The following is a 15,740-nucleotide window of genomic DNA, read 5'->3' on the forward strand; positions in this document are numbered from 1 at the left end:
ACATAAAGAAAAGGGAGCATTTGTAGAGCACATTCACTAAATCTAACTAACAAGACGAAGGCCGTCATTTTCAACGTTTCTTCTTTTTCCGAATATGATGCTTTACTCCAGATGACTCCACTCTATATCGATGCGCAAATGATAGAACTAGCTATTATGATAGCTGATATGATCTTCAGCTTCAAAGCAAGCTTTCGATGTTTTTCAAAACATTTTTTCTTCAGTGCAGAGTTGAAGAAAGCTGGATTGATTCTTGGAAGATCGTCCATTTCCGCAGAGGTAATTATCCTTGAATCAATGTTCTATTTCCGTAGAGAATGTGAAAGAAGGAATGTTCATTAGAAAAAAGAAACAGTGTTCGATGAGTTTCTTGGGTGCTCAAACACCGTTTCGTGGTGAAAGCAATCAATGAGTTTGAAATATATAAAAAAGGAAAAAAAGGTAGCACAATACTAAAACTCATTGTCGAAACCTTCTTCTCTCTTTCTCATCAAAGTCGTTTCTTTGGGATTAAATATTATCTCGGAATAGGGAGACAAAGGCTGAGCAATCCTATTTGCATGCTCTAGTGGAGATAGATGCTTTTGAGAGAGAAAGAGAATAATCATAATTGGGAAGAGTGTTGACGTGCATTTCCCACGAGTATCAGAAGATCTGAAGATCAGAAAACGCCTTTCTTGGAAGATAAAGTGATTTCCTGCGAATTAAGAGGGTATTCTTGATTTAATCTGAAAGTGATTGTGGCGATTTCTTTCAAGAATTGGTTCAGATAGACCGTATTTCGCAAAAAGTAGTTTTATTCTGCATGAATGTATGAGAGTAAAGTCGTATAATGTATCAATTAAAATGAAATGAGATGCAAAGGAATTACGGAAGATTGATTAAAACAATCATCAGATTATGCATCTTCTCCGGAAACGGTGGCTGCTTCTGGTTGACCGGGTGGTGCTCTATGACTATTGACAGGTTGGAGTGGCAAGAATTTGGAATCCAACTCCACGATATAGGCCTTCAGTGGTTCAAATGCATACTCGATTACAACGTGAAGAACTGAAAATGAATCGATTGCATTTCAATATATTAAGACACTCTTACCGATAGAGAGAACTGTGTGATATAAAGTCAATCCGATTGTCCATCCGATAATAACCAAGTCCGAAACTTTCATAAAGATCAAGAATGCTGCGAGAATGCTATACTCCAGAATAACACATACGATTTTCATGATAAGAAGTGTCCATCCAAGTCGATATGCATGCTTCGCATTTCTCATGTTTCTTTGGACGATTCTCATCATTTGGTAGTGACCAATGAAACTGATCACTTTGGTTCCGGTCGAGATTACACCTATTATCCGGATTCCAACTTCATCACGATTTTTCTCTATCATCTGATAATAGAATGCAATCGATAAACCAAGCAAGATGGCCTCTCCAAGCAATGGAAGTACAGTTGCTCGTTTTGTTCTTCTATATAATTTCAGCAACTTTCTCATCTCAAAAGGAGATATTATCGGATTGGATGGTCCAACCGCGCTCATTCTTCTTTTTCAGAAGTGACTAAAATCAGCTTTTCTCTGATGACTTCTGTAAATAACTGGGTGAATGGGACTCGTTGTTAAGGTAACAAAAAACAAACATGAAAGACCGAGAAAGAAGGATCGACGCGAAGAACGATGTGGGCGGAGATACTTCGTCCAGACAAAGCTTCTCGAGACGAAGAGAACACGAGTTATACACAATTATGATGGAAGAGAGTGAGGTTGAGGTTGTGATTAATTATTGGCACGCGACTAATACGAGGGGGAATGATTTTGAGGTTATGAAGAGGTGAAGGAAGAATGGAGACTGTGGATGAGATATGACCAAATACAAAAGAGGGAAGTAAGACTTTCTTGTAACTTATAATTTTTCAGAAATAAACATGGATACACAACGGAAACATTAACCCGAATATCAGTAATCTGGATCAAGTCAAAACCATCTATTAATAAACAGAAATTTGCGAATCTGTGTAAGATCTTATTATCGGACGACTGTTTGTCTAGAGTGAAGTGCTTTGAAATTGGACATCTGGACCAACCTCGCTTCATTTCAATTAGTTGACAGAAATGGATGAACTATGCAAGATTAGAGTGAAACATATTACAAGTAGAAACATGAGTTCCTTCTGTCCAAAAAATCTCCCTGAGTTTCCGAGAGTTATTCGATGAAACGCGTTGCGGACGCTTCGCGACAGAAAGTCATCACATGGACTCAGAAAGTGAGAACTTATCGATATGAAAAAAGAAATGGGAAACAATTAAAGTGCAAAGTGACTCATTGTAGAGTTCAAATGAAAGTAAGAGCTTCGTGTTAGTCTTTAGACACTCTTGATATAAAACTAGTGCATCGATTGAGAAAGTGTATCCAACGGAAGAGAATTAAGAAATCATGAAGACCTCAGCTTTGTAAACACAGAGAAGAAGTTGGACACAAGATGTTATGTTCGAGTTGGATTCGTTCTCACACCTTCTCCAAAAAATAGTTCCCTCCCAGAGAACGAACAGATCTTCAAACGTTCACCCGAATGATAGTTCCTTTAGTATACTCAAAGAAATGAAATTTTCCTTGAAACTATCGAAATAAATATGCTTTGCCCTATTCAACATTTCCATGGTTACAATGAGATAATCCAATTAGCTTCAGGCACACTCTTTCACTCGTGGTGTCGTCTTCATTTATCTATCGAATCGAAACAATGTGAAAGCTACTGTTGGTTTTACTACTTGTTCATATTGATCTTCAGCGATTGCAATTGATATCAGCAATCCCAAATAAACAACATTTTGTTCGACGCCTTCTGTTGTTATATACATTTTTCTTGCTAAGCTTTGGACAATGCTGATGTCTCATCCTCCTCAATTGCGTTTTCGTCAACCCCCTGCAATTTGTAATGGTACTTTCCACGATCCCGCCAGGTAAAAACGAAATTTCCCTCTATTCTTGAAGCGGATATTACGGAGTATAATTTTTCCCTTTTTCCACTACTCTAAAAACGGGAATAGTCCCATATACGACTAAGGTGACACACTTAAACATGAACAATTTATCTGACATTAAACGATATCGAGCAAGTAAAAGTAAAAAATATGTGCGAAGTGGCAAGTATGTGCTGCGCTGCAAGATAAGTGGAAAGCATTATATCACAGTTTTCTAGCAACGTGGCTTGTACATTTTTCACAACAAGAAAAGAGGAGAGAACACTGAAAGCAATTGTTTGAATTCGTTCAAACATTCTTCAACGATGCCAATATATTATCCATCTTGTAGATTGATTCCTCATCCATCTGCTTGTAATAGAAGTCTCGTTTTCGGACAACTTCTCGAAAAAGTGCAATACAATCCTTCGCTTTTTCTGCTCGCTCTTCTTCAACAACGTTCACTCCGATTCTACCCGGAGTAGTAGAAGAGAATAGTACAATTTGTTCTAGACACGTGTCAGTAATCGCTTCCAATGCATCCAATGCGGTTGAACCATCCGTCTGATTTTCACTGATGATGCATTCTGAATTGTCAAATCATTTTAGGTCATCTGCGAATCTATGAAACTCACTAGTTATCGTTGGAAGATAAGCGTGACATGCATTCAATGACCAGAGGTTCCGATGTGTCAGGTATCTGGCCGCGAAGAGTGTGGCGTGTTCGTCCTTTGCAACATCTTTTTCAAAGTTTCCTGGGTTGCACCGCTTATGAAGAACTCTCAATCGACGAATATCTGAAGAATATAAATCAGTTAATACATTGAAAAATACAAACACACATTTGTTTTCGCGCTTGGCCACTGCTCCAGTCTGATTTACAGCATCGATACATGAGGCCCACATCGAACTTTTCGAGTGTAAAGACGAATCAAGTGATTGTGATGATGTGGATGTAATGGATTCTTCGTTTTTGGCAGCGACAGGAGCAGTTTGAGTACCTTTCTTCTGTGCAACTGAAGGAGTTTGACGACTAGAACGAGTGGTAGAAGAAGCAGGCAGATCAGTTTCGCTTTTTGAGTGACGGCCCAGATAGGTTATGGTTATAGCTTGTTCTTTCGTACGCCTGAAAAATACTTTTTTTGCAAAAACCATGTGTGTTCACCAGGTAAACTAACCGAGTTGATGCTGATCTGGTTTTTGGACCACTTTCACTAGATGCCGCTGTTATTACACGAGCTCTAGTCTTCGATGATGGCTTGTTGTTCGTCGTTGTTGATGGTTTTGGAGGATAAGCTCCAAGCATCTAAAAATTGAATGACTTGGAGGAGATACGAGTTAACGAATAAGCAATCAATGAGGAGGAACATTTAAAAATATGTATTATCACGGGCTCATTTTTGAACATTTCACTGTATTTCGAAGAATTCGTTGAAGAAACTGTTACACATGTGTTAACGAAGAATGACGCGCGTCATGACGATTGTATAAACTATTGAATGAACTACCAGTATTCCGTTAATAACGAAAAATAATCAGGCTTCAAGAAAAACGTCACTGTCAAATTTCACGGCAAAAGCGAAAAATAAAGATGGACCTCGTGCAGCTCGTAGAATAATTCGCGCTCGTTAGGTAGTTTTCGTGGCGAGACCAAGGCAACAGACACAACAATCCTTTAAACTTACTGTATTATAAATTCACAACACTGTGCCGCATGGCTTTAAAGGCGCATCCCATTTATTAGAAATTTCGCGGAATGGTCTCGTAGTTGAAAAAGATCAAATACCCTATTTTCGAGCTTTGCAGGTCTAAAAATAAATGCAAATAATGTTTTTCGCTTCGAGACCATTTTGAACAAATTAGAGGCGCCAAAAGCCATGCGGCGCAGTGTCGTGAATTTATAATACTCTTTCGAATGAACTCTAAAAAATTACAAATGATTTTCAAAGAAATTATTTACAAATGACTTTCAGTAAGTTTAGTTCTCTCTAAGAACGGATGGCAAACAGCCTGATGGTTATTTAGAATATCTTTAGTTAATGTGCACAAATAATTTGAGCTCTTCGAATCGCTCGATTGATGCTTTCTTTTCTTTTTCTTTATTGCAAATTCGTTGAAAATCACATGTTCTCCGGAGACCGTACAAATCGGGAAGAACGCTCAATCGCTGAAATGAAATGCACTGAAATGCGGATGACTTTCCCGTCAATCGTTTGTAACCTGAAAATTCCCTGTTTTCTGATAGAAACAACATTTTCCCCCAGATCTTTGTATTCTGTTCTCAACTTTCCTTATCTGTATGTTCTATTATTCTAAATTTCCGATGTTTTCTAAAAAAAACCAGTTTATACAAAAATATCCCAAATGAACAAGAAAAAAACTACTGAAGACAGTTTCAATAAATCCGATTGAGAAATGACAAGAAAAAGGAGAAGACAACTATTTAATAATACAGGGTGAGAGCATGGAAAACGGGGACAAGATAATAATAGATGGCTCTAGTTGGCATCTAGATTTCGAAAAGATTTCACAAGGAGATGGTCACGGGGAAGAATGGATGTGGGTGTGAAAGATGGGAGAATTGAGGGGAATCGGAAGACAAATGATAGAATGTCTTGATGTATCACAAGGAATGGATGATAATAGAGTACGGAAAATGCGAACTAGAAGAGGAAATAGGAAGCTTCTACAAATGCAAATCGGCAATGGGAGATGACACAAATAGTTTTGGGGTGAAAAACAGAAGATCAGTCGGAGAAAAAAGAGATCTGAATTAAGAAAAAATGGTAAAAATATTATATCACAAGAAAAATTTGAATGGAGACAATGGGATGGATGATTTGATTAATCATGAGAGGTTGGGAGAGGTTAGTTAAATTATTCCATAGGACGGTCGATGTTGGAAATCTGAAAAAAAAACAGTTACTGTGCATTTTGTTATGAAAATCGTACTGTCATTATTTACAGTGACTAGGTCTAAAATTCTTAAATCTTTTTTCAAAATCTGTCCATTAAGTTTGTGTTACAGTAGTTGCCTACGACTACATTACTCAAATAACCGAAAAACTAAAAAAAAAACTGGAATCCCTAATTGGTTTTATCTTATCTCTTTTAAGACTGACAACAGTCATTTTTCTATATCCCAGTTTTATTCGTGCCTGGAAACCTGCTGAAATTATATAAGAATCTTTATGTCAAAAATATTATTATATATACCGTATGAGGAATTACCGTAACCCCTTATTAATGCGCATTAAACTGTCATAAAAATGTATTAAATACAACAGTTATTCTTTATAAATGGGCCCAGCAGAATTTAATTTTAAAAATTCCTCTCAACTATAAAACAAACGAAATAACAATGTCTCACCTTGTTTCAAAACTGAATTTCCATTGACAACGATTGTCTTGAATTATCGAGATTCAATCAAAATATTTGCCGTTTTGTTTTGAGGGGAAGAGTCCTGCAAAAAACAAAAACTTTGAATTGATCATTTGATTTCTGCAACAAACCGTTTAATGGATAATGACAGGATAATGGTTTCGTTCTTTTTTGCAGAGAAAAGAAGATTGAATCGATGATTTAAGTGGATGATTTATACCTAAAAGTTATTCGATTTGATGGATTCACTCTCTTATTTGACTTAATACATATATTCTTTCCCTCGTAAATCTACATTTATTTGGGCTCCGCCGGGTAATTACATCCGAATGTTCTTTTGATTCTCTTTTTTATGTCTTTTTCCCATAACATTTTTTCCAGAACTTCAGAAAATAATACTCACATCGACTTCTTTCGAGCTTCCCGTAGCATTGGTACTGTTGAGACGAGAAAGTTCTTCTTGTTCAGCCCGTTCAGCTCTTTCCTCTCGTTCCCTTTCATTGTCAACTGGAAATTGAAATAGTTAGGTCGTTGAGAATAATGGGAAAATGTGAACAACTCACCAACGTCACTCTCGACGATTCCGAAGGACTGACGCATACTTTTGTACATTGAGGAGGTCAAGAAACGTGGGTAACTGTCACGTGCCATTAGCTGATATATTTGAACTTGAGCTTCTTCGAATGTGTTTGGAGTTGGGCGTCCCATATTATTGTTCACAATTTCACGTACTTTTGAATCGAGGGAGACTTCTTTTGGTGACAAGATTGAAATGAAGTCTTCGTAAATGATCCGTGCTTTTTCTTCCATTTTCTCCGAATTCCTTTCTCTTTTTAACTCCTCACATGCTTGCCAGAATAGAATGTTTTCATCGGAGTACTCACTTTTGAGAAAATCGGCAAAATACTTCTGGCCAGTTTTGTAGCTCATTAGCGTATCGAATGATTGACTCCATGAATGAACCATTTCGAATGTTAGTGGCTCACATGTTACCGCCCGTTGTGGGGAAACGGTTCCACTGTATTTCCGACCAATTGAACTACACCAGCAACCCATGTAGCCCATCGGCTGACTTCCCGTCGCAACCGGAAAAAAAGAAACAATTGGTTTTGGACGTGTGTGGAGTGGAGAGAAAAAGAATATATTGGAGTAGAAATGGAATAAAAAGTCAAACCGACGAAAGAATAGGGATGAGATGGAAATAAAAATAAAAGAAAACGGAAAGGAAGAAGAAAAAAAGAAGCGATGAGATGAAGATGAAGAGGCGAATCGATTCGAAATGGGAGGAAGAAATATATAAGACGTCGACGTCGACGACGTCGTCGCGACGTGACGATGTGGAAGGCTGAAGAGATGAGAGAGAAAAAAGAGAGATGAATATATGTGAGTGGAGAGGGCTCTAAAAGAGAGAAAGATAGAAAGAATGGGTGAGTGTGAGTGCGCACGAGCAACAACGTAAAAGCACAACACATGAGGAGAGCAGAAGGAAAAAAAGAAGAGGAAAAAGAAGACGAGGACGGCTTCAAACAAACGGCGATGAAGAGGGAAGGCGTCTTAAGGTTTCTACGTTTGTAATTAGAACGTCAATACTCTTGAATCTTGAAGAAGAAGAGAAAGAAAAACGGGAGAAATACAATTACACTTTCCTGGAAAAAAGAACAACAAATCGGAACTTTGGATTATTAGACAATTAGATTTCGTCGAGACTGGCCACTTAGTGGTGGGTGCTCAGTCAAAATCCGAAAAAAGTAATTCGATATACATCATGACATAACTTGAAAAAACTCTTGAAAATAGAAGTCTCCGTGCTATGATGTACACACCATATGATCTTGAAGCGATTATTCTCAAAAAGTGGAATAATAAAGTTGTTGGGCGGAGATGAAGGAGAGAGGAAGGGCACAAGTAAATCGGCAAATAAAACATTGCTCTTGCTAGATCTTTTTGTAAAATGAGAACATGAGTCGTCGACGTTGACTATGCAAAAAAAAATACTACCTACGGAAACATTGCATTCGATTCTTCCCAACTTTTGAGCAAATTAGGGAATTAATTTAATGGTTCGACTTTGATGAAAGTGAGATCTTTTAGAAAATTGAAACAAGAACTTGTGGTATGAAGTGTTATGCGGAATAACGGCCTGGATTCAACGAATCAAAACACCGATGCTTACTACGACGTTCTTCTTATTAGGCCAGCAAACTTTCTATGTTTAATGAAACAGAATGAGAACCCAACAATGTCTCATGTGCATAGAATTTGATCATTTCTAGCAGCGAACTAAACCCATGCTAGAACTCAATGAGCTCATAACATACCTGCGGATTAATTCAACCAACCGTTACAGACATGAAATGCTTTTTCGGATGTATATCTATAGTCAAAGTTGTATAGGTCGCCTGAAACCCGCGTCTTTCGAGACAACGCTTCAGACCATTAAAGGCGTATTGTGGTCTGTTGTGATGTTTTCATATTTTAATGTATGAGTTTCGGCGAGTTCATTTTCATAGTTCAAGAATTTTTTAATTCGGTCCACAACCCGCTGAGAGCGAGCGCCGGAAAGTTTGGTCATTGAAAGGGTCGCAGAAAATTGGGGGCCGTGGCCTAGAAACTCGACTTCGAAAAAGTTGATTTTTTGAATTTTGACGGTATTTTCGATTATTTTTGTTGTATTTCTTCAATATTGTCGAAATAAAAAAAGTGATACCCGGTGTTTGCGGACTTAATGCAAAATTATTAAAATTAGCATTAAGTCCGCAAACACCGGGTATCACTTTTTTATTTCGATAGAAAACGGCAAATATTGATAGAAAAACACTAAAAACTATAGAAAATAACGCCAGATATAGCAGAATACTGAAAAAACAACTTTACAGAAGTAAAATTTCTAGAAAATTCTCGCTGGCCAAACTTTCCGTTGGTTTTTTCAGTATTCTGCTATTTCTGGCGTTATTTTCTATAGTTTTTAGTGTTTTTCTATCAATATTTGCCGTTTTCTATCGAAATTATTACAACAAAAATAATCGAAAATACCGTCAAAATTCAAAAAATCAACTTTTTCGAAGTCGAATTTCTAGGCCACGGCCCCCAATTTTCTGCGACCCTTTCAATGACCAAACTTTCCGGCGCTCGCTCTCAGCGGGTTGTGGACCGAATTAAAAAATTCTTGAACTATGAAAATGAACTCGCCGACACTCATACACTAAAATATGAAAACATCACAACAGACCACAATACGCCTTTAAGAGGGAGTCAACTACAATTTGAATCACCCATTTCCCCTCGGTGCAACGTCCAATAGCTTGGTACAACTAAAGGAGAGGTGGCTTATTGGAGCAGAACTAGAAACTTTGACAGAATCTTGATGATTCGGAAACTACAGTGAACGCATGCATATAGTTCTGAGAAAACGTGTGGTGAAGACTGACATCTTTAACTTTCCATGAAACTCTCAAAGTACGTTCTTTTGAATATGATTTTCATGCAGATGCGTTTTGCATGTTCAATTTTTCGAACCGTCATTTCAGTGCGTTCTACTACTGGAATTCTGATTTCTCTTCAGTGAAAACCCTGGCTGAGATAAACGACTTTCTCCTATGATATCATCCTGAATTCTAATTGAACTCCTTAGAGTCTCAACCCAAAATATATAATTGCGCTCTAGACAAAAGATGATGTCTGTGAAATCAGACAATGAGTAAGTGAAAAAGTGAATAACACTTCGTTTAAGGTTATTCATAATCATAGGTAGCAATGATAAATGGAATGAAATTATTGAGAAATGACTGGATAACACCAATTACATGATGTGAGGGAAAATCAGAAGAGGCATACGGTAGACCATAGGGGACGCCCACATCTCGAAAGATCTTACGAATTTTGAAGAGAAGAACGCTTTTTGTTCTGTAATATGAGAGAAAGAAATGAGAAGATGTTCTCTGTTTTTAATTAATAGAGAGATGACGAAATTATCGGACGGTATTCACGAAGATGGCTTTAGAAAACTCTTTTCATTGACAGAGTTCCTCAGACAGGTTTTGAACAGATGTCACTTTCTGAAAATATATGCAAACACAGAAAGCTGTAGAAACCGAGGCTCATGAATAGTCGAAAATAATATATTGCTTTGGTAAGAAGATCTGTAGAATATAGAGCCTGCTGGAAGGAGTTTAATAAATGAGAAATATAACATTAACATGCACGTACTATAAAAACCAGTACTTTACAATATCTGGGAGAAATATCCATATTGAATCAAAAGAATGAATGACTCAAGTAGCTTCTCAGTTCTAATAGAGCAAAAAGATGATTGAGAAGACGTGCGGTATCTCATTTAGACCATCATTCGAAAACTTATCTACGAAAAAGAATAGAAAAAAGGACTTACGAGCATTCCATTTGGTGTTGAATAGACTTGAAAGAATGGGAAAATGACACCAAGTCAGATTGAAAATGGGCGGTACCATGAAGCTGTGAAGGAGAAAGAAGGGAGTGGAAACAACGCCTACGGTATTCGGGCATTCATCATTCTGTCTTCTTTTTCTTCTCGTACGGAAATTAAAGTGGATAAAAAATCTTAGCCAAAGAAGAAGAAAGTTTTCTGTCTTCACTTAATTTCCTGCTCTTACAGAAAATAAAAAAAGATTCGATGGAAAATAAGAAAGAAGAGAAATCCATCATTTTTTCCGGTGCCGCATTCTGCAGAACCGAGTGGCGTTTTGAAAGATTTATGAATCGAAAAAAAAACAGAATACGGGGAAAGTATACTTGAAAAAGAAAGAACATTAAAATGAATATGCATTTCATGACGATAACGGTGAGTTGCCATGCAACGAGGAGCAAAAAGTCAAGAAAACATATATGAGCATTCGGTCGAAAATTCAAAAAAAAGAAGAAAAAAGTTACTAATCAAAATGTTGAAAGAGAAGTAATGGAATAACAGGTAATGAGAAAAGGAAGAAATTAGCATGACTAATTTGCTATGACCATCAGAAAAAGATTTTAGTATAAATGTTATAATGCATTGCGAGATCTCGTCAGTATGTATTTTCAGAACTGTTCCTGGAAAAATCGCAACAAATGCTCCGCGGTTTTCAGCTTCTTGGATCAAATCGTACTAGTTGGTTGGATATCAACTTCTCGATATTTTATTCCACGGTCTCCTACTGATAATTGGTTATCGAAAAATTAGAAAAATGGACTTCATCATCGTGAAAGACGGGAGAGAGTATTCATCACGACAGACACAAAATGGGTTCTGTTGAAAGAAATGTTGATTATACCTCAGCTGTCTAAACTTGTTGTAAACAATTACCAATTTTTGAAAACTAAACGACAAGAGAAACTATTTTACATGAAAAGGTACTTACTAACTACGTTTTTCTTCAAAAAACTGTTAAGTATGTTCGGAACTGGCTTGTGAAAATTGTGATCGAAACTTGAAATATTCTACATCTTTTTACTCCATAAAGAACTGTTAAAGATTGGATTCTTGGATTTGGCATACACTTTGCCTGAGGTCTTTCCGAAAAAATGTAGCGAAGAATGTACAAAGGAGGGAAAAAGAGAAAAAAAAGAGTGGGTTGATATTAAAGTTGTCGACAAAACCAAAGCTTGAAACTCGTGATAAAACATGAAATTAGAAATCAGTGTGAAATGTCCTTTGCAGACTTGTGATCTTCTAATCGAAATGTTATTTCAACCATGAACATAATTATTACTGAGAAGATTACTTGTACTTTTCGATATCAATGCAAAAGTTCAAGATGAGAAAAGATCCTTCGAAAGTTTAATGTACTGTGGACCCGGAGGGAATCGAGAAATTTAATCGGTGATAGGATAGACTAAAACTAGACTTGATTACGGGGATCGACATCTCAGAATAAAGGAATTTATATGTATGTTTTGCCTGATCATTGTGTTACGAAACAAAAAAAACTGTGAAGTAGTAGGTTTGTAAGGTTATAAACTACTGAACTATTGGTCGTATTCAAATACAATGCATAAATTTTCGTGGTATGAAGGAAACTGAAAGTGAATATATCAAAAGGAGAGAGAAGAGAAATAATTGTGAGAAAAGAAGCGAGGCCTATGGAATTTTGTTGATTTGCTTTCATATCTTCTTTTTCAAGAAATAAGAAAAAGAGAAACAGTAAAAGTACATTGTTTCAGTCTGCTGCTCAAAAGTATGAAAAGAACGAACAATGTTGTCTGATAAGAATGATTGGGAACGAGAGGAAAGAAATTGGATCTCACTTGTAATGTGTTTTGGGAAAGATTTCGAGATAGTTATAAATAGAAACTTGAGTTCTCTACAAATGATTTGAAAGTTTCAAATAGTCTTCCCCTATTCATTTTGACCGTAAATCTCGATTAAGGGTTATTTTAAAATTGAACTGATGAATGTGTGTTCGTCAGACATAAGGTATTCTTGTTCTAGTTTCAAATATTCACCAATTTTGTGTGATTTTGTCTGTGTATAGAAGACAGCATTTTAGTTACTGCAGATAATTTTTCATTTTGGGTCCACAATTTCATATCGGTTTCTTCTTCGAAATCTTACTTCCTCCTTCGTTTTGATCACTGTTATAATCATTGAACACTTCTGAAAATTAGAAAAAAATGAATGTCTTGAATTATAATGAGGTATAAATTCTGAAATTTTTTGTTTTCAATTCAGAGAAATCTTGGGTAATTATATGACTTTTACTAATCGAAAAATTGAAAACATGTTTGTTGAAGCTTTGGTTTTTTGGTAAAAACATTTGGATAGAAAGTAGAAATAAAAGAAGAAAAGACCAAGCGGGGACGATCTGTTTAGAGATAAAATGCATTTATTCCAGAGAAAATAATTATACGGAAGTAGTATTCAAGAAGATGTTGCAAGGAATCACAATTTTCAGTTTTTTCAGGCTCAATCATATTCATGAAAAGGTTTTCTGGAATTTTGGTCTTCACGAGATCCCATGTGTTGTAACCACTTTATTCAGTCTCTCTTCACTTGACTTTCCAAAAATTCAAATGCTGATCGATATGGTCTATCTTGGGTAACATTGAGAACTTCTTCCTGATTTTTTGACATTCATCGGTGATATGCATTATCTCAAACTGATAATCTCTTCTTTCGTGCTTATCCAAGATTATTTTCTGTGTCCTAAAGGCGGAGTCCACTTTCCTAATCAGTGTAAATGGATAAAATAATCTCTTTTTCAGTCTGTCGAAATCATTCTCTCAACAAGAATCACTTTGAACTATGAGAGTGTTCATCATCTTCCTCATTATTTTATCCATCTTCTCCATTTCCCCAATCGAATCTCATTCAACCAAACATGTCCGCTCTCTTTGTAAACGAAAAGCTGTGAAACATATCAGGAAAATATGCCCTGATATGTGTCTTACCGGCGGTTTGTTTCCGATTTTTTCAACTTTGTTTTAATTTCCATTGTTCTAGATATGCTGAACGTATACGAATACTGCTCGATGGGATATTCCGATTCTCAAGTCAAATTCATATGTTGTCCAGACTAACACATACCCAACTGAATTCTTTTCCCGGTCTTCCGTACTTCCGTCATAACGAACCCATAATTGAACATTTTCTACTTTCACCAACAGTTTGCATAACTTTTGAAACTGAATAAATGTTGATTCAAGAGCAACTAATCCAAACGTAGAGTTAAGTCACACAAATTCCGCAGAATTATTTCTATAATCTTGTTAAACTTATGAGGATAACAAACATGAAATATCGCTTTTGCACAAAGTAATCTCACGAAAAAAAAAATTCAATTTGTGGGTGGATATTTAAAACTGCTTCACAGAACAACGTTGGTAAGTTACAATCTGACCTGAAATTGTTTTCTCATGTACAAGAAAATCTGATCCTTCAGATACATAATTCCTGCAAATAATTTGAATGCAGAAGTACAGTTCATTGTTCGTTTAAGAATAATTGAATCAATATGACAGGACACCGAAGAAGAACTTTCAAAGCAAAAGACATAAAATTGAGATAGATGGTCTGTTACAAGTTCAGCTTTTTCTGGATAGAATTTGATGAAACAGTAACAACTTGATTATTTTTCACGAAAACTCAGAAAACAATCCGATGACTTCAAATCTCAATTTGGAAAATGTTGAATGTCCTTGTCAATTGAGGTAGTTGTTTCACTAATCGGCGCGGCAAGAATATTGTATGCTGTCTCATTTCGGCATTTCTACTTCTCATCAGAAACATGAAATGTACAAAATTATAATTTTTCAAGAGATAAACTGTACTTGTCGAAACTTAGGTTAGAATCCTTACACATAATCGTTTTGTTTTTGTGTTGAAATGCAAATGATTGGAGAGTTTATGATTCATCTGTGTTCTGTTTCAACTTCCTGTTCGAATAATGTAACGAGCATATTTGGAAAATTTTAAAAAAGACTACAAAAGTTCCTGATTTAAATTCCTATGTGGACATTTTTAAGAACTTTTAAAAATTATTTTGTTTTTTCACTGTGGATAATTTACTATGGTTTTTCACTACAGTATGTTTTCCAAATGAATTGTTTCGACATCTGTGCTGTCATTGTTTGGATTGTAAAGATAACTTTTTCTGAAAGATACACATTCTAACAAGTTAATTGTATTGTAATAACTGAGGTTTCTTGTTAAAAATTAAACATTTCCGCTAAGCCTAAATTCGTTTTCTTTTTCTTGATAACATAAAGAATTTTCTATTGTAACGTCGAATGTAGAGCATCAAGTGTACTTCCCAAGATCTGAATCCTTACATTCTGCCATATTCGTTTGACATTAATCCATATGCCAAAAGTCACCGTCAACAAATGTCGTCGGTCTCAAAAATAGCACTTTTGGAGCAATGGGAAAGGAAGAAAGTTGTGGTTTTTGGCGCTAGAATTCAAGGTTTCTTTGACACGTAACCAATGGATGAGGAAGGCTTATTCAGAGATTGAAAGCTGACACCAATGATCTGAATCGAAAAATTCAGAAATAGAAAAAGATTATGGACCTACCAATGAAGCAAACTTGTATCATTTAATACACTTTTTTCTATTCCCGAATGCAGTTAAAATTGCGTTCGTGAATAGACAAGTTTTCTTGCTGAGTAGATCCATTACTGATTGTGATATTTAAGGAAAGTTCATAGTAGAATTTGTGATAATAGGATTTCTTTTTTTATTCAGAAACCGATGAAATTCATAAAAGTTATTTGACTTTGCAAAACAAAATCCGAACCATGACTGAAAGAAAAATGATAATTTGAAAAAAGCAACTCGCCATAATTTTTGTTACCGCCACAACCTGCAGTATGACTCGTCACGATATAAGAGCAATTGAAACCAGTTATGTTTTTATGAACCCAGAACAAACAAACGTCATTTCATTTAGAG

The 15,740-nt window shown here is 36.0% G+C and overlaps 3 protein-coding genes across 3 annotated transcripts; all 3 read right to left on the bottom strand.

Moving 5' to 3' along the window:
- Nucleotides 1-898: 898 nt before the first annotated feature.
- GCK72_009565 (uncharacterized protein) lies at nucleotides 899-1,390 on the bottom strand (the record flags this gene model as incomplete). Its single annotated transcript, XM_003113349.2, has 2 exons — nucleotides 899-1,050; nucleotides 1,096-1,390. 2 exons carry the CDS (start codon nucleotides 1,388-1,390, stop codon nucleotides 899-901), a joined length of 447 nt encoding a protein of 148 aa, XP_003113397.2.
- A 1,878-nt stretch (nucleotides 1,391-3,268) lies between these two features.
- GCK72_009566 (uncharacterized protein) lies at nucleotides 3,269-4,265 on the bottom strand (the record flags this gene model as incomplete). The annotated part of the gene is made up of 4 exons (XM_053727438.1): nucleotides 3,269-3,546; nucleotides 3,595-3,756; nucleotides 3,802-4,085; nucleotides 4,138-4,265. 4 exons carry the CDS (start codon nucleotides 4,263-4,265, stop codon nucleotides 3,269-3,271), a joined length of 852 nt encoding a protein of 283 aa, XP_053587015.1.
- Nucleotides 4,266-6,726: 2,461 nt separating this feature from the next.
- GCK72_009567 (uncharacterized protein) lies at nucleotides 6,727-7,406 on the bottom strand (the record flags this gene model as incomplete). The annotated part of the gene is made up of 2 exons (XM_003113182.2): nucleotides 6,727-6,848; nucleotides 6,905-7,406. The coding sequence occupies 2 exons, from the start codon at nucleotides 7,404-7,406 to the stop codon at nucleotides 6,727-6,729; spliced, it is 624 nt and encodes a 207-aa protein (XP_003113230.2).
- Nucleotides 7,407-15,740: the final 8,334 nt, after the last annotated feature.

The sequence above is a fragment of the Caenorhabditis remanei genome, chromosome III (assembly GCF_010183535.1).
Source record: "Caenorhabditis remanei strain PX506 chromosome III, whole genome shotgun sequence".
In the NCBI taxonomy this organism is placed as follows: domain Eukaryota; kingdom Metazoa; phylum Nematoda; class Chromadorea; order Rhabditida; family Rhabditidae; genus Caenorhabditis; species Caenorhabditis remanei.